Genomic DNA, 23588 nt, shown 5'->3' with positions numbered 1-23588 from the left:
GGGGGCGCCGCGCGGAGCCCGGAGCCGGAGCCGCCGCCGCCGCCCCCCGAGCCCAGCATGGTGATGGCCGAGCCCCGGCGGCCCCCGGCGCTGCTGCCCCGCGGGCTCGGGCCCGTCCGCGTCGGCTTCTACGACATCGACCGGGGGCGCCGCGCGGAGCCCGGAGCCGGAGCCGCCGCCGCCGCCCCCCGAGCCCAGCATGGTGATGGCCGAGCCCCGGCGGCCCCCGGCGCTGCTGCCCCGCGGGCTCGGGCCCGTCCGCGTCGGCTTCTACGACATCGAGGGCACGCTGGGCAAGGGCAACTTCGCGGTGGTGAAGCTGGCGCGGCACCGCATCACCCGCAGCGAGGTGGGCACGGCGCGGGGGGCGCGGCGGGGCCGCGGGGGCTGCGCGGGGCCGGCGCCGCCGAGCGAGCTCCGAGCCGCTTTTGTCCCTTCCGGCACCTCCCGCGGGGACACGGACCGCGGGCTCCCGCTGCCGCGGGGGGGGTTCTCCCGCTTCGCATCCTCATGGGAAGGGCAGGACGCCTCCAAGGCCGCGGGGGGATGTCACCCGTGGGGTGTCACCCGTGGGGTGTCACTGCCCTACCCAGGATGCCAGCACGAAGATGGCATCCCCCGGGATGTCACCCCCGGGATGGTGGCGTCGCTGGCGGGGTGGCAACCCCAGGGTGGCGGCATCGGCGGCGGGATGGCACCCCAAGGATGCTCCGGCGCTGCTTTAGCGGCACTTTCTGCTCCCTGGGAAGGGTCAAAGCTTGTGCTGTGCCTGCCGTCGTGCCCTGGGTATTTTGGGCTTTCCTGACCTGGGCAATGCTGGCTTATCTGTTTCGGCAGAGGAACTTGTGTGTGTGTGTGTGTGCTGAATTCTTCAGCACCGCATCCTGCAAGTTCTCCAAATCCAACCATTTTTAGCCTCTTTGTTTAACCGCCCCCGTGTATTACCGGGTGATTATTGTTAATACCTGGTGCTTTACCTACAACAAGAATGATTGTCAGTCTGCCTGGGTTAAAATGCAGTCGTGTTCACTTTAAAAGAAAAAAAAAAAAAAAAAGAAGGAGGTATTTGATGAGAGTAATGGCTCTGGAGGATCAGCTTCCTCTTCTGCGTTGTTTTAGGTAGTTTTAGTTGCTACACCTAGAGGTGAGCTTTTTGTAAGGCTCCCTTCTGGTCGCTTTCATTGTTGACTGAAGAAGAGGTTCCTGCGCTGCTCTGTACTTGACAAAAGTCATTAAAACATTAAAACACTGTCCCAAGCGCAGGTATTCATCACCGTGAGCTCGTGGGGGAAAATCATCCCTTAAGGAACGGGAACATTCCTGAAATCCGGAGCTCAGCTGAGGACAGCAGAGCCCTGGTGCTGACAGGGCTGTGATTGATGAGCTCTGCATCGCAGGGCTTGAAAGGAGCTTCTCCTCTTGCCTCATTTCTCCAGTTCATCACCAACTCGGTTCTTTCTGAGCCCTTCTTGCTCCTGCTGAAGAGCCGAGCAGTGCCAGCGTTCCCTTCCCAAGTTTGGTGCCATGTGCCAGAATTGCAAACGCTCCTCTTGAAGATGCTCGCTTGTCGTTGCTCTTCAGCCCTCATTTCTTTGGCAGGCTTTGTGATGGAGATGAAAACTTTAATCTTCGTTTTTGTTGTCGTTTTGGAAAGCCCGTTTCTTTAGCGTTGTTGGAAATAACAAAGGTTACAGAAAACACAGAGCTTAGAAAGCTCCCCGATTCCTGGGTGATTCTTTCATCTGTGTCCTAAGGAACTGCTCAATTCTCTTAGTCTTGAATTTTTTTTTAACCAGCTTTTCTGACCAGTCTGCAGCCTTTTTATTTTCCGTGGGATTTTTACAGCAAATTTGCCTGTGCTGGAGGATTTTTTTTTTTGTCAAGGTCTTTGATTTTTTGAGTCAGCTCTGACTTCTGCAGTGAGAGATGCAAGAGCGTTTTTCTGGAACTGAGTTGCTGAGTTGGTTGCTGGAAGTATTTACACAATCTTTGAGGAAGGGGAACCCTGTTAAGATCACTTCTGGTGATGTCAGAGGAAATTAATTCCAGCCAAATACTCTCTGGAATAAGCACTTCCAGTTTGGAGCAGCTCACCTGATTGTTGGATCCCTGAGCACACAGAGTGGAAATCCTGCTTGTTAATGACTCCAGCCCGAAGGGTTTTCATATTTCAAGCTTCTTCTGAACTCTTGCTTAACTTCCAGTGGAAGAATATTCAGTTTTTAGGTGCTGGGAGGGCTGTGCTGGTGCCCCCTCAGGTCTGTGCTGCAGGAGGATGCTGTGATGCTGCTGAGATTTGCTCAAAAATCCTGTTTCAAAAGGATTCCCTGTCAAAGTTCATCCTGAATCTCCTGATTTGAACCCTTTAGATTCAGAACCTGTTTGTTGCTGGGATTTTCTAGCACTGACACTTTGAAATTATGTTTTACATGATTTTGACCTTTAAAGTATTACCTTTTTTTCTTTTTTTTTTTTAAACACAACTCTGCCTAGCCAATAACCATCAAATTAAAAAAGATGGGCTCTTATTACCTTGTTATGGATTGTGCACAATCCATCCTTTCTATGGAAAGACTACAGATGAGAAGATAAAATTGTTGCCATAAATCGTAAGCAGAGGTGGAAATGAAATGAAAACAGCCATGAAGCAGGAGAACAACACAGGCTGTGTGCAAACAGAATCAGAAATCACAACTTGAATTAATGCAAGTCCTAAACAACCATACAGAAGTGTGAAAGTTGAGAAAATGGGGGGATTAAGAAAGATACTAAGTGGTAAAAGTATCAGTAATAAATAAATTAATTAAAGATGTTAGGAATTGGGGTGCTGGCTGACCCTTTTACTGCCAGTCCACCCAGGGGGGGATTAATAAAGATATTAAGTGATAAAGATATCAGGAATAAATAAATTAATTAAATATATTAGGAATAGAGGTGCTGGCTGACCCTTTTTCTGCCAGTCCACCCAGGGGTGGCTGGACCTGACCTTTGCTTGGCTTTTTTGGGTGTTTGGTGCCATTTGAGTGGAGGCCACGTGGCTTTTTCCTGCCACGCTCCTTTCTTTATCCTGCTGCCCAGAAATCCTGTGATCCCAGGGCAGCTCCTGCTAATGAGGCGTGGAAATGAGCAGAGGTTTTCCTGGGGAGGAGGAGAGCAGGGAACGGGAATAATTGGGAAGTTGGAGAGGATGGAGATTTGCTTCCAGTGAAATGGGATGGGAATGGAAGAAGGAAAAGGTTTGGAATGGAGGGAGTAGGGAAAAGGTTTGGATTAGTGAAGATGCTGCTTGGAAAAAGCAGGGAATTTGGGAGCCCACCCCTAAAACCCTTCATTAACCCCCCCTAAGGATTCATCCAGAGGAACTCTGCTCGCTGCTCCCCAGGGGAAAATAAAACCTGGCTCTCTCTGTGATTTCACCTGGCTGCTGTTACAGGGAATTTGTCTTTTTCTCTGGAAAAAAGTATGAAAAATAAGCCTGCAGCCCCTGATTTGATCTGTGGTGCCAGTTCAGGTGTGCTCAGGTGTTTGCAGGGTGAGTAACTCCAGCAGAGACAGCAGCTCCCTGTGCCACACAACAAAATATGGAGTTTTTCCAGCCTGCAGGAAGTTGTGCTAGTTAATTTTAATGCATTTTATCTATTTTTAAAATGTCCTGGGTTAACAAATCTGAATTTCTGTAACCTGCAGGGACAAAGCTCTGTTCGAATGTGAATTTGTAGCAGGAAGTTGTGCTGTGGTTTTGGGGTTTGTTTTGTTCGGGTGTTTGCTTTTTGCCTTTGTTTTTCCTTTCAAGAATTAAATGAATAAAACAAAAACAGTGAAAACTGACAGTTGGAGTAGCCAAGGAGCAGAAGCAGAAGAACTTTCATCTTTTCTTGACAAGCATTTCATCCTCACTGCTTGGCAGTTGCAATTCCCAGATGTCAGGGGAGGATTGAGCAAACTCCCATTCCCTGGGCCTTCAGTGGGAAAGGGAAGGAAATAAGTGCAGTTCCTGGGGTTTTTAAATGAGGAGAAACCATGAAAGCTGCAAAGATATCTTGGAATGTAACTCCTTCAGCAGCAAAATCTGGTGGGTGGGGGGGGGAGATCAGGGATTCCCTTTTGGTTTTCCTTGCCAGGTGAAGGATGTGCTGACATCATGTATTGAAATTTGGGGATTTTTTTTTTTTTTTGCTGTTGTTTGTTTCGAGCTGTTGCCAGTAATTGTTGGCAGGCTGCATGTTTAGGAACAAAACACACTTTTCAGATGGGAAACTGCTCCGTGGCTTGAAGGAGCCTCTCCACCTCTAAGAATTACATCCCTTTTCCTGTCATCGAGAGACAGCTGAGCTCAAAAAGGAGCTGCTGAATTCCCTGCTCCTCCTCACATCCTTGGGAAGACTTTGCTGGATTTTAAGTGCTTTCAAGTGGTTCTTCTGTAAAATCCCCCCTGGTCCTGGCAAGGTGAAGATGCAGAATGAGCTGAGGTGTTTAATCAGCATTTGAGTGCTGCTCTCCCATGGTATATCCATTTTATGGACAAATTTCAGGCACACTTGAAGTTGCACATTTCCCTGGGAGTTGGGCAAAGGAAAGGGATTTTTAAAGAAGGAAAATCAGAGTGAGCTGAAGTCAATAAAGAGTTAATTGTGAACTCAGGTGGGCCCATAATCAGTGTTAGCAGATAATGAGGTTCACCTCCTGTGGATTCCTGTCTCCTGTGCAGCAGCTCTCCCCTGTTCAGCAGTTTGTGAAATTCTGTTATAATTGGAAGCATTAGTGGGACTTACATTGTTTGCTCCTGTTTCAGCATTAATAAAGTGACATTCAGGGTGAATAAACACCTTTTATATTCAGCACTCTTTAGCATTTTTACCTTTGCATGTGCAGGGGCTGTATTTGCACTTTTCTTCTTGGTTTCAGCTTTAAATATCTTCTGTTGGAGCTTTTTGCTCCCCTCAGCATCTGGAGTTACCTTCCCTTTGCATTTATTGGCTGAAAGCAAGGTCAGCAGGGCCAGGATGTGTTTTGTGAACTAACTGAGATGTGTTTCCAAGGTTTGACTGATCAATTCATCTGCAGAGTTTTTCCTCTGAAGGGATGAGCTGCAGATCCCCTTTTACAACAGCATCTCAATTAATTAAACATGTCACAGCTGCAACTGCATGGATCCCCTAGGTTTGGATTGTTCGTGTGGAGCCAACAGTTTTTCTCTTAAAATATCATTTTGTGAGACTCAGATTCATCAGTTTGACTCCAGAAATGGGCACCATTAAGAAGATTTTGGTCACTGCAAATTGCTGATTTAAGAGCACCTGGAGCCTCCCTCACCTGTTCTGTGCCTTCCATTCCATTGAAAACCTGATTATTTTTTCATGGAAAACCTGCTTTTTCTCATAGAAATCCTGCTTTTACTCACTGAAATTTGGTTTTTTTCATAGAAAATCTGCTTTTTCTCACTGAAAACCTGATTTAAGAGCACCTGGAGCCTCCCTCACCTGTTCTGTGCCTTCCATTCCATTGAAAACCTGATTATTTTTTCATGGAAAACCTGCTTTTTCTCATAGAAATCCTGCTTTTACTCACTGAAATCTGTTTTTTCTCCATAGAAAATCTGCTTTTCCTCACATGAGAGTCCTGCAGCCCCTTGGAGGGACCCCAGACACTTTCAGTGCTGCCCTGCTGTATTTTTCAGCCTGGGATTTGTATTTCAGAACTCCCCAGAAAGCCTCCAGTTACCTGGGGCTGCATTTTTCCCTCTCTAATGAGGCTGAACTCACGAGGAGCACGCTGGGGGAGTTTTTAAAACCTCATTTTTGCTGTTGGTCTGCAGGTGGCAATAAAAATCATCGACAAATCTCAGCTGGATGCTGTGAATCTGGAGAAGATCTACAGGGAGGTGCAGATCATGAAGATGCTCGACCACCCACACATCATAAAACTCTACCAGGTAGGCTTAGAGGGAATTTTCGCCTTTTTTTTCCCCTTTTTCCCCTTTTTCCCCCCTTTTTTTCCCCTTTTTCCCCCTCTTCCCCCCCTTCTTTTCCCCTATTTCCTCTCTTAGTTCTGCTAAACAAAAATGAAGATCCCACTTAAGACAAGTTCAGCTTTAAATTCATTTTATGCAAAAGAAACTGGCCTTTAAAATATTTTAAAAATAAATGGTCTTTCATTTAATGGTGTATTTAAAAAATAAAAGTGGTCTTTAAAATGTTGGTGTGCCAGGTAGAGGTGGAGCTTAAGGAGTTAAATTTGCAACTGCCTTGATAATATCTCCCCTCAGTTCCCTTCTGAATGAGTGACAAAAACAGAAGAAAAGTGGCAAAAGAGAGGTTGGGAATATTAAATAAATGAATAAATGAAGTCTGAAGATCAGGGTGATGCTTGGCTGGTGCTCACTCCTTCAGTGGCTGCTTAAAAATGCATTTGATAAATGAGTTTATTTTTAAAAAAGCCTTCAAATGTCTCCCTGGTTTGCTTTTATTTGTGAGCAGTGTCTTGGGACTTTCAGGCCAGTTCATAAATAAAATGCAAAATGAAATTCACAAAGCTCCTGCCCGCAGACGAGTTCAGCTGATGCTGAAATGTCTCTCTGAGGTTGTTGAAATAAACCCAAAATACGCTGAAATTGTCCTGAAATGTGAAATGACTTTTTGAAGTGGAGGATTTTTCACTCTCAGTGAAACTCTTGATTGTTTCGTTTGCACACAGCGGAAGGTTGTGAGGCAGAATTTCACAGCTTTAGGAGAGAACCATAAAAATAAGGATCCTTTTGGGTGCTTTTTGGCTTTTTTTGCTTTTCCCACGAGCCCTCACGTGGCTTCTGCATCCGCAGGTGATGGAGACCAAAAGCATGCTGTACCTCGTGACAGAATTCGCCAAAAATGGGGAGATTTTCGGTAAGCAGGAGAATATTTCCATGTTCAGTTTTCAGTGCACTCCTGGTCTCTGTGTGAATAAGAATCTTTTGGGTCTGTTCTTAGAGATTTCATATTTCTGTGCACCTGCAGAGTTGAAAACCTTTTAGTTTTAAATTGGATTTCCTCTGTTTCTGTTGGTTTCCACTGCCTCTTGTCCTTTTGCTGGGCTTTGTCTTGGAACAAAAATGCTGCTGCTTTGGCTGTGAATCTAAAATCACTTTTGGCTAATATTTTATTATAATAAAATTTAAAAATTATATAAAATTTTATATATATATATATGCACATTATATGTATAATATACATTACTTGTATGTATATACATTTAATATATACACACTTGAATATATACATTGGATATATTCCCTGTGTATTATATAATACATATATATTGTATATATTCAATATGTATAATATAATATACATTTTATTATATAATACATGCATTATATGTATCATAATGCATATACAATTAATAAATATGGTTATAATAAATATAAATATATTATTAAATAATAAAATAAATATAAAATATATAAATATATAAATAATTTAATTATGCTAAAATAATTTTATTAATAAAACGTTATTAAATTTTTACATTTTATTTAATTTTTAATTTAATTTTTATTTAATTTTTTTATTTAATTTTTTATTATTGTACAATAACTATATATATATTTAATATGTTTTTAAAATATAATAAATTTTTTTTTAAAACCCCAAACCCTGCTGCAGAAGGGTGTAACCAGAGGGTGACACCAGGCTGAGATGAATGTAGAAGATTTGGAGCTTCCCTGGCAGAGGTGCCTTTGTTCTTCCAGCCTCTCAGGATGCCCAGGGCTCAGCTGAGCTGTGCCACCCACCCTGGCGGTTCCCAGCAGCTCCCTGGGGTGTCCCCAGCAGCTCCCTGGGGTGTCCCCAGCCGTTCCTGGGGTGTCCCCAGCAGCTCCTGGCTGTCCCCAGCCCACCCTGGCTGTCCCCAGCAGCTCCCTGAGCTGTCCCCAGCCCACCCTGGCTGTCCCCAACAGCTCCCTGGGGTGTCCCCAGCCCATCCTGGCTGTCCCCAGCGGCTCCCTGAGCTCTCCCAGCCCACCCTGCTGTCCCCAGCCGTTCCTGGGGTGTCCCTAGCCCACCCTGGCTGTCCCCAGCCCACCCTGCTGTCCCCAGCCCATCCTGGGGTGTCCCCAGCCGTTCCCGGGGTGGCTCCTGTGCCCGGGGCTGGCACCGTGCCCAAATTGTCCTGAAATGTGAAATGACTTTTTGAAGTGGAGGATTTTTCACTCTCAGTGAAACTCTTGATTGTTTCGTTTGCACACAGCGGAAGGTTGTGAGGCAGAATTTCACAGCTTTAGGAGAGAACCATAAAAATAAGGATCCTTTTGGGTGCTTTTTGGCTTTTTTTGCTTTTCCCACGAGCCCTCACGTGGCTTCTGCATCCGCAGGTGATGGAGACCAAAAGCATGCTGTACCTCGTGACAGAATTCGCCAAAAATGGGGAGATTTTCGGTAAGCAGGAGAATATTTCCATGTTCAGTTTTCAGTGCACTCCTGGTCTCTGTGTGAATAAGAATCTTTTGGGTCTGTTCTTAGAGATTTCATATTTCTGTGCACCTGCAGAGTTGAAAACCTTTTAGTTTTAAATTGGATTTCCTCTGTTTCTGTTGGTTTCCACTGCCTCTTGTCCTTTTGCTGGGCTTTGTCTTGGAACAAAAATGCTGCTGCTTTGGCTGTGAATCTAAAATCACTTTTGGCTAATATTTTATTATAATAAAATTTAAAAATTATATAAAATTTTAAATATATATATATACACATTATATGTATAATATACATTACTTGTATGTATATACATTTAATATATACACACTTGAATATATACATTGGATATATTCCATGTGTATTATATAATACATATATATTGTATATATTCAATATGTATAATATAACATAATATACATTTTATTATATAATACATGCATTATATGTATCATAATGCATATACAATGAATAAATATGGTTATCATAAATATAAATATATTATTAAATAATAATAAAATAAATATAAAATATATAAATATATAAATAATTTAATTATGCTAAAATAATTTTATTAATAAAACGTTATTAAATTTTTACATTTTATTTAATTTTTAATTTAATTTTTATTTAATTTTTTTATTTAATTTTTTATTATTGTACAATAACTATATATATATTTAATATGTTTTTAAAATATAATAAATTTTTTTTTAAAACCCCAAACCCTGCTGCAGAAGGGTGTAACCAGAGGGTGACACCAGGCTGAGATGAATGTAGAAGATTTGGAGCTTCCCTGGCAGAGGTGCCTTTGTTCTTCCAGCCTCTCAGGATGCCCAGGGCTCAGCTGAGCTGTGCCACCCACCCTGGCTGTCCCCAGAAGCTCCCTGGGGTGTCCCCAGCAGCTCCCTGGGGTGTCCCCAGCAGCTCCTGGCTGTCCCCAGCCCACCCTGGCTGTCCCTAACAGCTCCCTGGGGTGTCCTCAGCCCATCCTGGCTGTCCCCAGCCATTCCCTGAGCTCTCCCAGCCCATCCTGGGGTGTCCCCAGCGGTTCCTGGGGTGTCCCCAGCCGTTCCTGGGGTGTCCCTAGCCCATCCTGGCTGTCCCCAACCCACCCTGCTGTCCCCAGCCGGTCCTGGGGTGTCCCCAGCAGCTCCCTGAGCTGTCCCCAGCCCACCCTGCTGTCCCCAGCCCATCCTGGGGTGTCCCCAGCCGTTCCCGGGGTGGCTCCTGTGCCCGGGGCTGGCACCGTGCCCACCCCAGGCCCTGTTTGCTCCCTGGTTAATGCACAACCCCCGGTGCTGCAGGGGCAGAGGGCTGAGCCCAGAATCCAGGGGCTGCTCTGGGCACACCGAAGGGAAAAGATTTAAAAGATTTGGGGTCTCTCAGTGAGTCCTGACAGGGCAGGGCCAGGACAGCAAAGGCCAGCCTGGCTTCATGAACTTGTTTCTGCACCAACAAACGATGGATTAACAGCTCAGGGAGCTCAGGGCTAATGGAGTTGGTGCCTTTGATGTCTGACTTCACCTTGATATCATATGATTTGTCAGTCACTCTGTGACTGAATGATATTTAGCTTGCAAATATTATGATCTCCCCTTACTGCCAGGCTTTTGTTTGTTCTTGTGCTTTGCCAAGTGGAGCCAGCTGAGTGTGTGCGAGGTGGGGTGCGAGCTCTGAGCTGAGTTTGCAGAGCTGCAGCTCCCACAGACCAGCTCTGACCACAGAGAAAAGCTGAAATGAAAATATTGCCAAAGTTACAAAGCCCCTAAATGATATTTGAAGCAAAAATCCCATAAAACACAGGCTAACAAAGCTCCCCTAAATGATGTTTGAATTAAAAATCCTATAAAATTCAGGGTAACAAAGCTCCCTAAATGATATTTGAACTAACAGTTCCTTTAAACACAGGCTAACAGAGTACCCTCAATGATATCTGAATTAAAAATCCTATAAAACACAGGCTAACAAAGACTTCTGAATGATATCTGAATTTCAAATCCTATAAAACACAGGCTAACAAAGACTTCTGAATGATATCTGAATTAAAAATCCTATAAAACACAGGCTAACAAAGCCCCTAAATGATATTTGAATTAAAAATCCCATAAAACACAGGCTTACAAAGCCCCTAAATGATACTTCAATTAACAGTCCCCTTAAACACAGGCTAACAGAGTACCCTCAATAATATCTGAATTAAAAATCCTATAAAACACAGGCTAACAAAGCCCCTAAATGATATTTGAATTAAAAATCCTATAAAACACAGGCTTACAAAGCCCCTAAATTATATTTGAATTAAAAGTCCCCTATAATACTATCAGGCCCACCTAAAAAAAATCCCCTATAACAGGCTAACACAGCCCCCTAAATGATATTTTAATGAAAAATCCCATAAAACACAGGCTAACAAAGCCCCTAAATCATATTTGAATTAAAAATCCCATAAAACACAGGCTAACAAAGCCCCTGAATGATATTTGAATTAAAAATCCCATAAAACACAGGCTAACACAGCCCCTGAATGCTATTTGGATTAAAACCCCACAAACACAATGAGAAATCCCATGGGCAGGGCAGGTTTGGAGCTGTGCTGGGCAAGGTGCTGCTGCTGGATCTGATGTCACTCGAGTGCTTTAGGATTAAATTAATTAATCCCAATAAAAGCTCCCTGCACTGGCTGCTCCTTGGCCGTTGCCTGCCCTCTCTGTGGGCTGCTCTGAGCCCACCCCAGCTGCTGATTCTCTGATTTTTGCTCCTCCAGGGCAGGGCTGGAATTGGCCCTGGAAGCTGCTGCTGCTCCCCTTGGTTTTGTTCCCGAGGATAAATGGAGTTTTTGGTTTCAGGGCTGACATTGCTTTGCACTGTGTCGTCAAATATGAAAACAAAATGTTCTCTCTGCCCGTGACGCAGTGGAGAGGAGAGAGAGGTCAGGGTGGGCACCTTTGGGGTGCTGGTTTTATTCCCAGAAATTAAAAAAAAAAATTCATTTATCCACCACACAGCCACTGCTGAGGCTTCAGAGGGGGAAGTGTGATGTGAAACTCAGAGGAGTTAAAGCTTGAAGTGTCCAGGATGGTGAAGCAAATTATTCCAAGTATTCCCCATGAATTGTGGTGTGAAAATATTGGGAAAATATTGGCCAGGATGGTGAAGCAAATTATTCCAAGTATTCCCCATGAATTGTGGTGTGAAAATATTGACCAGGATGGTGAAGCAAATTATTCCAAGTATTCCCCATGAATTGTGGTGTGAAAATATTGACCAGGATGGTGAAGCAAATTATTCCAAGTATTCCCCATGAATTGTGGTGTAGAAATATTGACCAGGTAGCTTTAGAAGAAGGAGCAGAGAGGAGGTTCCTCTTTTTTTTTTTCATTTTTTTAGAGGGTTGAATGGGAGAACAACAAGTTGGAAACTGGTTTGAGTTGCCTTGTGCTAATTGTTTAGGAGAAATTAAATTTCAGTGTTGTTGCTTGCTGCCCAGTCCATTTAAACCTGATTTATTATGATTTGAGTTCCCAGGTTGTGAAAATATTGACCAGGTAGCCATAAAAGAAGGAGCAGAGAAAAATTTCCTTTTTTTTTCCATTTTTTTGAGGGGTTGAGTGGGAAAGCAACAAACTGAAGACTGGTTTGAAGTTCCTTTGTGCTGATTATTGGGAAGAATCATTGAGTTTCAAGCTTGTTGCCTAAATCCATTTAAACCTGATTTACTTGATTTCTGCTCCTTTTATTTTTCAGATTACCATGAGTTCTATTGTGAGAATATTGTAAAAATATTGCAAAAATACTGAGCAGGTAGCTATACAAGAAGGAGCAGAGAAAAAATTCCTTATTTTTTCCATTTTTTCAGAGTTGGCTGGGAGAACAACAAGCTGGAAGCTGATTTTTGAGTTCCTTGGTGTTAATTATTGGGGAGAAATCACTGAGTTTCATGATTGTTACTTGCTGTCCAGCCTGATTTAAACCTGATTTATTGGAGTTCTGCTGCTTTTATTTCCCAGTTATGAAAATATTGTGCAAATATTGACTAGGCAGCTATAAAAGAAGGACCAGAGAAAAAAACTTCCTTTTTTTTTTTGAGGGTTGGCTGGGAGATTAAGAGCCTGGAAACCGATTTAATTTTCCCTGTGCTAATTTTTTTGGGGAAAACCATTAAATATCAGCGTTGTTTCCTGCTGCCCAGGCTGATTTAAACCAGATTTGTTTGATTTGTACTGGTTTTATTTCCCAGATTACCAAGAGTTCTGTTATGAAAATATTGTGCAAATATTGACCAGGCAGCTGTAAAAGAAAAATAAAATTTTCCTGATTTTTTGCATTTCTCGCGGCGTGTCAGCCGCGAGATTAAGAGCTTGGAAACAGTTTTATTTTCCCTGCGCTAATTTTTTTGGGGAAAACCATTAAATATCAGCGTTGTTTCCTGCTGCCCAGGCTGATTTAAACCAGATTTGTTTGATTTGAGGTGTTTTATTTCCCAGATTACCTGGCCAGCCACGGGCGCCTGAGCGAGCCCGAGGCGCGGCGCAAGTTCTGGCAGATCCTGTCGGCAGTGGAATATTGCCACGGCAGGAAAATCGTGCACAGGGACCTCAAAGCTGAGAACCTCCTGCTGGACAACAACATGAACATCAAAATTGCAGGTATTCCACTTTGTTTTTGTGTATTTTTTTGTTAAAACCCCCTCTGGTGCTGCTTGAGATTCCGTCGTGGTTTTCCACGTGAATATTTTTCCATGGTGGGTGTCAAAGTCCATCTAAAATTCCAATATTAACTTCCAGAAAAAAAAAAAAATTAGACTTACAGACATTTTTTTGTCTTTAAAGCTGCCAGATATTCAGGTTAAAACAGAGTTAATCAAATAACTTCTTTCAACATTAAAAAAAAAAAAAAAACAAACTCAAAATGGAAGCTTATTGATTTTTTTTTCTCCTTTTTGCATGCATGATTTCACTTTAATTATAAATTTAGACACAGCAGATGTTGCTAGCAATAGAAATCATTTTCATTACAATTCCACGGATCCTTCCATGCTGACTTTAGCCCAGAGAGGCTGGAAATGGGTAAAATAGAGAATATCTTGATTTGGGGGACTGTTGAACTTCAGCCTTCAATAATAGGAGAGGAGGAAGGGAAGAGGAGTGAAGGAAGGAGAAGGAATTTCCCTTTCTCAGGCTGAGAAGGGTGAAATGATGGAACATTTCTGCTCATTCCTGGGTTATTTTACCTTTTCATTTCCCTGCTGGGAAATGGTGAAGTTTCTGGAATGGTGGGAGGGTTGTGGAGCGTTCCCCAGGTGGGTTCATCAGTGCTGCCATTTGTGGGGTGCTTTTCCTTTGCTCATTTCTCATTTCATACTTGAATCCACCTCCAGCAGCTCCTGGCAATCGGAGCTCCTGGAGGATCATGGCTGAGAGATAATTGATTCACCAGGCCAGTTTATACTGAATAAATCCTAAATACAGTCTGAGGGCTGCCCTTGCTCTGAGGAATTGAGCTGAAAAAAGGGAATTTCTGTGCTGATGCTCACCTGTGCTTTTTTTCCTGCCTCCACTGCCACGTTTTTGCCCTCTGATCCCTCTCCACAGCCGTGTGCAGCTCAGCCTGACAGAGTTTTCCAGAGCTCCTCAGGGGTCTCAGCTCCTGCATCCAGAGCTTTTCCTGCCCTGGATGTCCTGAGCACTGCAGGGATGCAAATCCCCTGGGAGAAGCTCCCTGCAGAGCATCTCAGGAGAGCCATGGGCTGTTCTGGGAATTGCAGTGCTGGAGCTCTCCAGGGGCTCCAGTGAAAGGGCTGGAGATGGGATGAGGAGATTCCACCAGCTCTGCCCTGCCCCAGCTGCTCTCCTGCTCCACTTCTCCAGAGCACAAAGTTAATTACAGGTGGGCTGCATGCAAATGAGCCCATTAAGTGGCTCCTCCGTGGATCTCAGTCAGGCTTTATCAGGTTGGTAAGAGCTCCCCGTGTCCAGCCTGGCTGCTGGAGGAGCTGGAGGAAAGTTCAGGCTGCTGGAAACTTCGTCGTGATTTGTGCCGGGTCTTTCACGATTCACGTCATGATTTTTTGGGTTTTTCACGGCAGAGGAGAAGCACAGGGATTATCTGGGGTTTTTGGAGTTATCTGGTGCTGTGCAGATCCCTGGGAACAGCCTCTTCCAGTTGTTCATGGCTCATTTATCAGGCTGGGGAGGGACACAGGGCAGCCAGGATCCCAGCTCTGATAGCTGGGGCTTTCCTCTGGTGTCAGGTCATGTAGGAATTAAAAAAAACCAGCACAATAACTGATGAATTATTTTGATAAAGCTCTTCTTAGCTTCCAGTGGGCCTCTTGGTTTGTTCTGCTGCTTGCAGGACTTTTATTGAAGCTTTTTGCTCCTCAGGAATACAACAGTGTTTAGTCAAGCACCGAAACATGCACAAAGTCACCTCTGTACTTCAGCCACCAGGAGGATAAACCAACATTCAAAAGTGTTCCAAAACCTGTGGGTTCATAAGATTCCACCTTTGATAACTGAGGCTGGACTGAAATCCAGTTTTGTGTTAATATTGCTCTAAGAGGACAGGGACAAGCAGAATTCAAAGGATGTTTTCTCCCTCACTAACTGGACAACAAACAGAGGACGAGTAAAGAACTTGAGGTGAGAGCTTTGATAGGTTTATTTTCTAAAAGATATGAGGTTGTTGGGAGCAAAGCCCTTGTATTTTAGTGTAAGTAGCAAAACTGAAGGTAATAATGAGACAAAATGTCCATTGAGAAGGGGGAAGGTGAGGAATTCCCTGCCAGGTTTAACATGGAATTTGCTTAGCACTAGCAAGGCAACCCTGCCTGGTTCTCCCCAAGGTTAAGCAGCGTGGGTTCTTCCCAAGGTTAAGCACTGGTGATGTGTCCTTTGGATCTGCTGCTTTTTGAGGCCATCATCTGAGGCATTCCATCTCCCTGTGCTCTCTCTGAGCACCACCTTTGCTGTGCAGCCAGAAATCCAGCAGTGAAACCCAAACCCAGCTCAGAACGGGGACCCAGCTCCTGTTTGCGTCCTTCCAGCCCCAGACCGAGGTGCCTGCAGGAAATTCTGCCTCCCTGCAGCTTGCAGCAGCCCAGGTAGGCAGAGACTGTTATTTTGAAGGAGGCTGGAGCTGCTGCTGGACAGGGAAAAATGTGCATTGACGTCAGGAGAGGCTGCTCAGCCCCTGAAGTGGGTCAGGTTTGTTGCTGCCATGCCTCGCCTTTATCAGCACCTCTGTGCCCATTATCTGCCAGGCTCACATTTCTCCTCCAACAAAAGCTCCCTGTGGCTCTCTGCAAGGCAGGCAGATTGAGTTCTGCACTCCTCATTTCAGGATTAATTATAGCTCTGGAGCTCCTTCTTGGAGGGTTCTGGAGGTACAAGTGAGAGGCTCTGGATGCTCAGCAGAAGTTGCAGTGGCTCTGGCAGGGAGCTGCCGTTTCTCAGATTGCAGATGGGGCTGAAATCTCAGGCTGTTTCCATTTTTAACGGGAAAACAGATTCCACTGCCGTGATGGGCGCTCAAAAAAATGATACCTTCGAAATTCAGGATAATTCTGGAGGGGGTAATGAGATTGAGAAACCAAATACCACAACTGTGGAGAGCCAATATTTGCAGATTGCACAAACACAGAGTTTATTCAGCTGAACACAATGCTGCAAATGATGGACTTCTTTGGGGGTTTTTGTTGGTTTTTTTGGTTTTTTTTTTAAAGTGCAGATTCAGGGAAATGTTAACAAGATCACTCCATTATATAATCTCAGTCCTCTGGTAATGAGCCCAATTTCAGTCCTTTTAGAATTCTGTCCCTGGCATATGTTTGTTTTGGTTTGGTTTGGTTTTTGAGGGCTGGCACATTTTTTCCCTCGAATATCAGTGATGTTTCCTCTGGTATGAGACATTTTTGGGGTTAAAAATGACCACTTTGGATGCAGAATGGCTGTGACAGATCAGAAATACCAAAGAGGAACAAGGTGGAAGGAGGAGAATGAGAGACTGATGATTGTTCTGTGCTTAACTGAATCCTGGCCACTCCAAAAAGTGGGGCAACTCAACTGGCAGTGCAGTAATTAAAAATTGAGGAAGCCCCATGGAGCAAGCATCCAGCATCCTGACTAAATCCTGATTATTTTTTTTTCTTTGAAAGGGTCTTCATGGATGTTATCCATGCTGGAGTGCTTACAAATTGTTTCCCAGCCATTTGTGTGGGGAGAATAATGGAGACAAAAGGGGTGACCACAAGAAGTTGTGTACCCTAACAAATAATGCTGATCTCCCCCACCCAGGGAATTATTTTGTCCAACAAGAGAACAGAATTGGATTTTTTTGAAACTAAGAGCCAGTTGCTGACATACAGAGCGCTGGTTTTAATTCCTATATGACATGAAAAAGCCCAGTGCCAGTCAGGAGGTGTCTGGCAGAGCTTTGTGTTGTCATCCCTGCTGAAATTCACATCTGAAGGATTCTGGTGTTCCACTGGTCATGAAAAGGGAAGAAACTGGAGCTTTAGGAGTGCAGGGCTGAGACAGAGTGGGGAAATCGTGGTCCAGGTGTACAAGGCACCACTCCAGGCACTGGGGCTGCTGAGGAATTCCCTCTGGCTGTGGCTGCTCCTTCTGGTGGCAGTTCCCAGCCTCTCGCTCGTGAGTGGTCTGGTGAAGCTCTGTGCTGTCACAGGACCTTCAGAGCTGCTCTCCCACCCAGTTCAGCGCTGCAAGTGCTGCACTTCTGCTCAGAGAGGCCACGAGCACCTCCAGCATGTCCTTGCTCCTGAGGTGATCAGAAATAAAACCTTTATATATTACAAAATTCATCATCTGAAGTTAATAATAACATAAACCTGAGGCTTGGCTTATATTGGTTCTGTTCTTTTTGCTGCTCAGATTTCTTCATGTTTCTTTTTGGTGATTTCTTCAAAGAGGTGACTTTAAATCCCAGTCCGGACAAGCAAAGAATTTCACTTTTTTTTTTTTTTAGGATTTGAAATCCTCGTGCTCCCAAGCAGGTCATGCTTTCTTTAGCTGTGCTTACAAATAAATGTTCTTGTACTTGTGAATCTGATAGGAAGATTTATGAGGGTGGCACCCGAGGGAGAGCTGCAGCTCTGAGATAAAAACCTGATGTTTATCTGCACTACGAGGATGTTGAAAACCTGACAAATCCGAGATAAGTGAGGGGAGAAATCAGATTTAAATGACACTTACACGGAGTGGCAGAATGCTGCTGTGGAGAGCAGAAATGGCTCCGTGCCTCCCGAAGCATTGCCACCGTTGCCAAGCCAATTCTGTGGGAAGAAAAACTCTTCTCAAAGGGAATAACGATTAAAAAAAATCACAACAGCAGTCTGGCTGTGATAGGAAAAAGGGAAAAGGTGAAAAAAGGGGAAAGGTGAAAAAAGGGTGATGTGTTTGTGGGTCCCAGGATGAGGGAAGAGATTAATCTGGCTCCATATTTCTTAGAAGGCTGATATATTATATTATATTATATTATATTATATTATATTATATTATATTATTTAGTATATAGTATATTATAGTATAATATAGTATATCTTATATACTATATTATATTTTATATCTCTTATATATTTTATGTATATTTTTATATTATATTTTATCTTTTATTGTATATTTTATATTAGATTTTATATTCTATTATATATTCTATAGTGCTATACTAAGCTATAGAGAGAAAGGAATACATCAGAAGGCTAGGAAAAGGAATGAATAATAAAAACTCGTGACTGCTCAGAGGGTCACACACAGCTGGACCATGATGGGTCATCAAGTAAAAACAACGAGATAAAAACCTGATGTTTATCTGCACTACGAGGATGTTGAAAACCTGACAAATCCGAGATAAGTGAGGGGAGAAATCAGATTTAAATGACACTTACACGGAGTGGCAGAATGCTGCTGTGGAGAGCAGAAATGGCTCCGTGCCTCCCGAAGCATTGCCACCGTTGCCAAGCCAATTCTGTGGGAAGAAAAACTCTTCTCAAAGGGAATAACGATTAAAAAAAATCACAACAGCAGTCTGGCTGTGATAGGGAAAAGGGGAAAAAGGGAAAAGGTGAAAAAAGGGGAAAGGTGAAAAAAGGGTGATGTGTTTGTGGGTCCCAGGATGAGGGAAGAGATTAATCTGGCTCCATATTTCTTAGAAGGCTGATATATTATATTATATTATATTATATTATATTATATTATATTATATTATATTATATTATATTATATTATATTATATTATATTATATTATATTATATTATATTATATTATATTATTTAGTATATAGTATATTATAGTATAATATAGTATATCTTATATACTATATTATATTTTATATCTCTTATATATTTTATGTATATTTTTATATTATATTTTATCTTTTATTGTATATTTTATATTAGATTTTATATTCTATTATATATTCTATAGTGCTATACTAAGCTATAGAGAGAAAGGAATACATCAGAAGGCTAGGAAAAGGAATGAATAATAAAAACTCGTGACTGCTCAGAGGGTCACACACAGCTGGACCATGATGGGTCATCAAGTAAAAACAACTCACATGAGACCAGTCAAAGGTGTACCTGTTGGTAAACCATCTCCAGAGCACATTCTGCAGCCATCAGACAGTTAATTGTTTACATTTCTTTTCTGAGGCTTGTCAGGAGAAAATCCTGGCGAAAGGATTTTCATAAAATATCACAGTGACAAAAGGGAGAAGGTGAAAAAAGGGAAGGGGGGAAAGGTGACACCGTGTTACCCAGAGGGATGGGGGCTCTGGGGTGATTCTCGTGTCCCCCCGGGGTTGTTGCAGCTGAAGGTGCTGCAGGAGCTGAGGGAGGAAGGGCAGAGGGATGTGCTGTCCTGCTCTGCCCCGTGGCTCCTGCAGGAGTTTGGAATCTGAGCCGGCCTTGGCCGCGGCAGCCCCGGCCTCGGTGACATCCCTGGGCCGCGGTGGCGTCACCAGGGCTCTGCTGGGACACTGGGCTCTGCTGGGACACTCTGGGCTCTGCTGGGACTCTGGGCTCTGCTGGGACACTCTGAGCTCTGCTGGGACACTCTGGGCTCTGCTGGGACACTCTGGGCTCTGCTGGGACACTCTGGGCTATGCTGGGACACTGGGCTCTGCTGGGACCTGACATTCGTCAGGGCTCTGCTGTGACCTGTGCCACTCTGGGCTCTGCTGGGACACTCTGGGCTCTGCTGGGACACTCTGGGCTCTGCTGGGACACTCTGGGCTCTGCTGGGACTCTGGGCTCTGCTGTGCCACTCTGAGCTCTGGTGGGACACTCTGGGCTCTACTGGGACACTCTGGGCTCTGCTGGGACACTCTGGGCTCTGCTGGACCTGACCTTCGCAGCAGCCCTGGCAGCCAGCCTGGCGGAGCAGCCTTTGCTGGTGCCCAGGTGCCAGGAGCTCACCCTGCAGGGATGGGGTGTGCTGACCCCTGGGGCACTCGGGGTTCTGCACGTACCAGGGATTTACAGCACTGCAAGGGGTTCATTCCCAGCTCCAAAAACCAAAACTGTTCCCAAAATGCTTCGTTTTTGAGTGGTCTTGCAGGTAGAGTTCCATCAGAGGCTGCTGGAGCTGCTGCTGGGAGCAGCCCCCATTCCTTTCCCCCAGAGCTCTGCTCTGCTGCTCCAAACCAGCTCCAGGGTGACTTTTTCTGATTTTTTTGTTACATCTCTCTCTGTTTCTCTGCTTCTGAGGGATCTCCCCTGGTTTTCTGGCTCCTCTGAGCAGCACAGGCGACACAAACGGGGTGAATGGGGTGGTTCAGCAGAGCCTGTGATAACCACAGCGTTTATCAGCTCTGCTATCTGCTGGTCAGCATTCCAGCAGCCTGGGAGCATTCCGAGCTGCATCCACAGCCTGCTGTCACCCTGTGTGTCACCTCACAGGAGCATTCAGAGCTGCATCCACAGACTGAGCCCTGTTTGTCACCTCTCAGCATCCCTGGGAGCATTCAGATCTGGATCCACAGATTGAGCCCTGTTTGTCACCTCACAGTGCTCTGTTTGTCACCTTACAGGAGCATTCAGAGCTGGATCCACAGCCTGCTGTCACCCTGTTTGTCACCTTACAGGAGCATGCAGAGCTGCACCAGCAGCCTTGTGTCACCCTGTTTGTCACCTCCAGGAGCATTCAGAGCTGCACCAACAGCCTGAGCCCTGTCACCTCCCAGTGTCCTGTTTGTCACTTTACAGGAGCATTCAGAGCTGGATCCACAGCCTGCTGTCACCCTGTTTGTCACCTTACAGGAGCATGCAGAGCTGCACCAGCAGCCTTGTGTCACCCTGTTTGTCACCTCCAGGAGCATTCAGAGCTGCACCAACAGCCTGAGCTGTGCTTGTCACCTCCCAGTGTCCTGTTTGTCACTTTACAGGAGCATTCAGAGCTGGATCCACAATCTGAGCCCTGCTTGTCACCTCCCAGCATCCCTGGGAGCACTCAGAGCTGTACCATCAGCCTGCTGTCACCCTGTTTGTCACCTCCAGGAGCATTCAGAGCTGCCTGAGCCCTGTTTGTCACCACTGTCCCAGCAGCTGCCCAGCTCCAGGGGAGAAGCACCAGCCTCTGAGTTGCTTTTGCTTCTCACCCCTGAATTATAAAAATTCTGATTAATGTCAGACCGCAGCTGGTCCTGCACGAAGCCATAACATTTAAAAGAAGGTTTTATTTGTGGGCTGGTGGCTCCAAGGGCTGCAGACAGCCCCAGTAAGTTCCCTTCCCAGCTAAAGTCCCCGTGCTTTCCCTGCCTGTTGCTCTTGGCACAGCTCCTTCCTCCCAGCTCCAAAGCTTGTCAAAATTTGCTGTGTATTCAAGGCAAGGAAGCACCTCAGGAAAGCCCAGCAAATCTCAGATTATCTCTTGGCAAGTCAATAATCTCATTTATCTGCCATGACTGTCAGCTTGTTGAATTTTAATGGTGGCTGTACTCAAAACTCCTCCAGGTTGTGAAGGTTTTGCAGCATTTTAATCATTCCACAACACAAAAACAGCAACAGAGGACACCCAGCATCCCAACAGCACCGGTGGGAGTCCCCGCAAGGATTTGGGATGGAATCACAGTGGGGCATGCCTGTAATTACTCTAATTATTCTTTGTGCTGCAGTGCAAGCTTGGAGTGACTTCTCCCTTCATTTTTTCCCCCAGATTTTGGCTTTGGGAATTTCTACAAGAGCGGGGAGCCTCTGACAACGTGGTGTGGGAGCCCCCCCTACGCAGCCCCAGAGGTGTTTGAAGGCCAGCAGTACGAGGGACCCCAGCTGGACATTTGGGTACCATTATCCTGAATTTTAACTGCATTCCAGTCAGCTTTTGGGAAGCTGGAACGAATATTACATTGTTCTGAAGCTGCAGATCTGGAATATTCAAATTTTCTTACCTGCAGATCTAGAATATTTGATTTTTCTGAAGCTGCAGATCTGGAATATTTGATTGTTCTAAAGGTGCAGATCTAGAATATTCAATTTCTCTGAAGGTGCAAATCTGGAATATTCAATTTTTCCTACCTGCAGATCTGGAATATTTGATTGTTCTAAAGGTGCAGATCTAGAATATTCAATTTTTCTGAAGGTGCAGATCTGGAATTTTTTTTTTTTTTTACCTGCAGTTGATTGTTCTGAAGCTGCAGGTCTGGAATAATTTATTTTCTTTTTACCTGCAGTTGATTGTTCTGAAGCTGCAGATTTGGAATATTTGATTATTCTGAAGCTGCAGAACCAGAATCTTTGATTTTCCTGATTTTTAAATTAAATTAATCCAACTCGCCTTCACAAATAAAATCTTTGTGAAGCTGGTAATAAAATAAATTTTAAAACGTGCTTTTACATACATTTATCTGCCTGTGTGCTGGTTCTGTGTACATAAGCACCTAATAAATGCTGGTTTTAAAAGGCTCCAGCCTCCCTGGACCTTTGGGAATTGCTAAACACAGAGCAGACGTCAGCCAGGTGACACTGAGGGCACCAGAAGGGAATCCCTGAACTTTGGTAAATATTCCTTCCATAAAAAAGGTCCTAAATCATGAACAGGCTCTGCCTGCCCCCAGAGAAGGTGTTGCTATTTAAAATAAAATCACCTTCACCTCTGAGTTAAGGGTTCTGTGAAGGTGCTCAGCTTGCAGCAATCCCCAGTTCAGTTTTTGACAGGGTTTTCTTTAAAAAAAAAATGAAAATCTATATTTAATTGTAAAATCTCAGCGTTTTTACAAAGTTTTGAGGTCAGCACCTGCTTTTTCCCCCTTGAGAGACCCAGCGCTGTGCCAGGCTGCTGTGGTTCTCTCACTGTTATTTTTTTGGCAAGAACATTCCCATGATTGCATCCTTCCAGGAATAAGCAATTGGAGCAGAGCTCTTGCCCATAATTTCCCCTTTTGCTCACTTTGAATAATCCCCTAAACTGACTGTTCACACAGGCTTGAAATGTAAAATATTGCAGTTTTTCACTTTGAGTGGCTGCTGTCTGAGGGTTGCTTTTTTTTGGGGGGGCAAGGCTGAGATTAATAATAAATAAATAAATAAATAATAGGAGTAAATAATATAAATAATATAATATTATATAGTAATGAACTATAAATTACACATAATAAATAATAGATTAATAAATACTATGCTAATATATAAATAATAATTAAAATAAATAATATATTAATAAACAATATGCTAATAGATAATCATAAAAATAATAATGAAATTATTAAAATAGCCCAAATTCTCAGCTGAAGTTGGGGTTCACTTCTCAGTCACCCGTGTGCACCTCCCTCCTTTGCATCTAAACTCCCTTTTTCTGCAGAAAAGAATTATTTCTGTGGCAGGGCTTGGCTTGCACCCTCAGAGACACTGCTGGGAGCTTGGGACTGAGCTGAAAATTCCCTTTTTTTCCCCACAGAGCATGGGGGTGGTGCTCTATGTCCTGGTGTGTGGAGCACTGCCCTTCGATGGACCCACCCTGCCCATCCTGAGGCAGAGGGTGCTGGAGGGGAGGTTCAGGATCCCTTACTTCATGTCAGAAGGTAACAGTGGCGTGGCTTTACTCATTTTGGGGTGGTTTGAATAAATTCTGGGCTAACCAGGAGGTGGGCAGGGGGAATAGCACTGCTGGCCATGAAGAATTTGGGGTTTT

General features: G+C 44.2%; 1 protein-coding gene across 2 annotated transcripts in view; it reads left to right on the top strand.

Moving 5' to 3' along the window:
- Positions 1-7: 7 nt before the first annotated feature.
- SIK2 (salt inducible kinase 2) overlaps positions 8-23588 on the top strand; it is a 40681-nt gene continuing 17100 nt past the window's right edge. Inside the window, exons 1-7 of one of the 2 annotated variants that reach the window (XM_041471406.1) lie at positions 8-135; positions 278-349; positions 5816-5932; positions 6818-6881; positions 12929-13090; positions 21618-21742; positions 23355-23478. In XM_041471406.1, the coding sequence (XP_041327340.1) occupies positions 58-135; positions 278-349; positions 5816-5932; positions 6818-6881; positions 12929-13090; positions 21618-21742; positions 23355-23478 (742 nt within the window). In that variant the 5' untranslated portion in view covers positions 8-57. The other variant, XM_041471405.1, reaches the window with a different exon arrangement.

Source organism: Pyrgilauda ruficollis, unplaced genomic scaffold (assembly GCF_017590135.1).
Source record: "Pyrgilauda ruficollis isolate IOZ18807 unplaced genomic scaffold, ASM1759013v1 scaffold268, whole genome shotgun sequence".
Lineage (NCBI taxonomy): Eukaryota > Metazoa > Chordata > Aves > Passeriformes > Passeridae > Pyrgilauda > Pyrgilauda ruficollis.
This window is presented reverse-complemented; position numbering and strand designations above follow the sequence as displayed.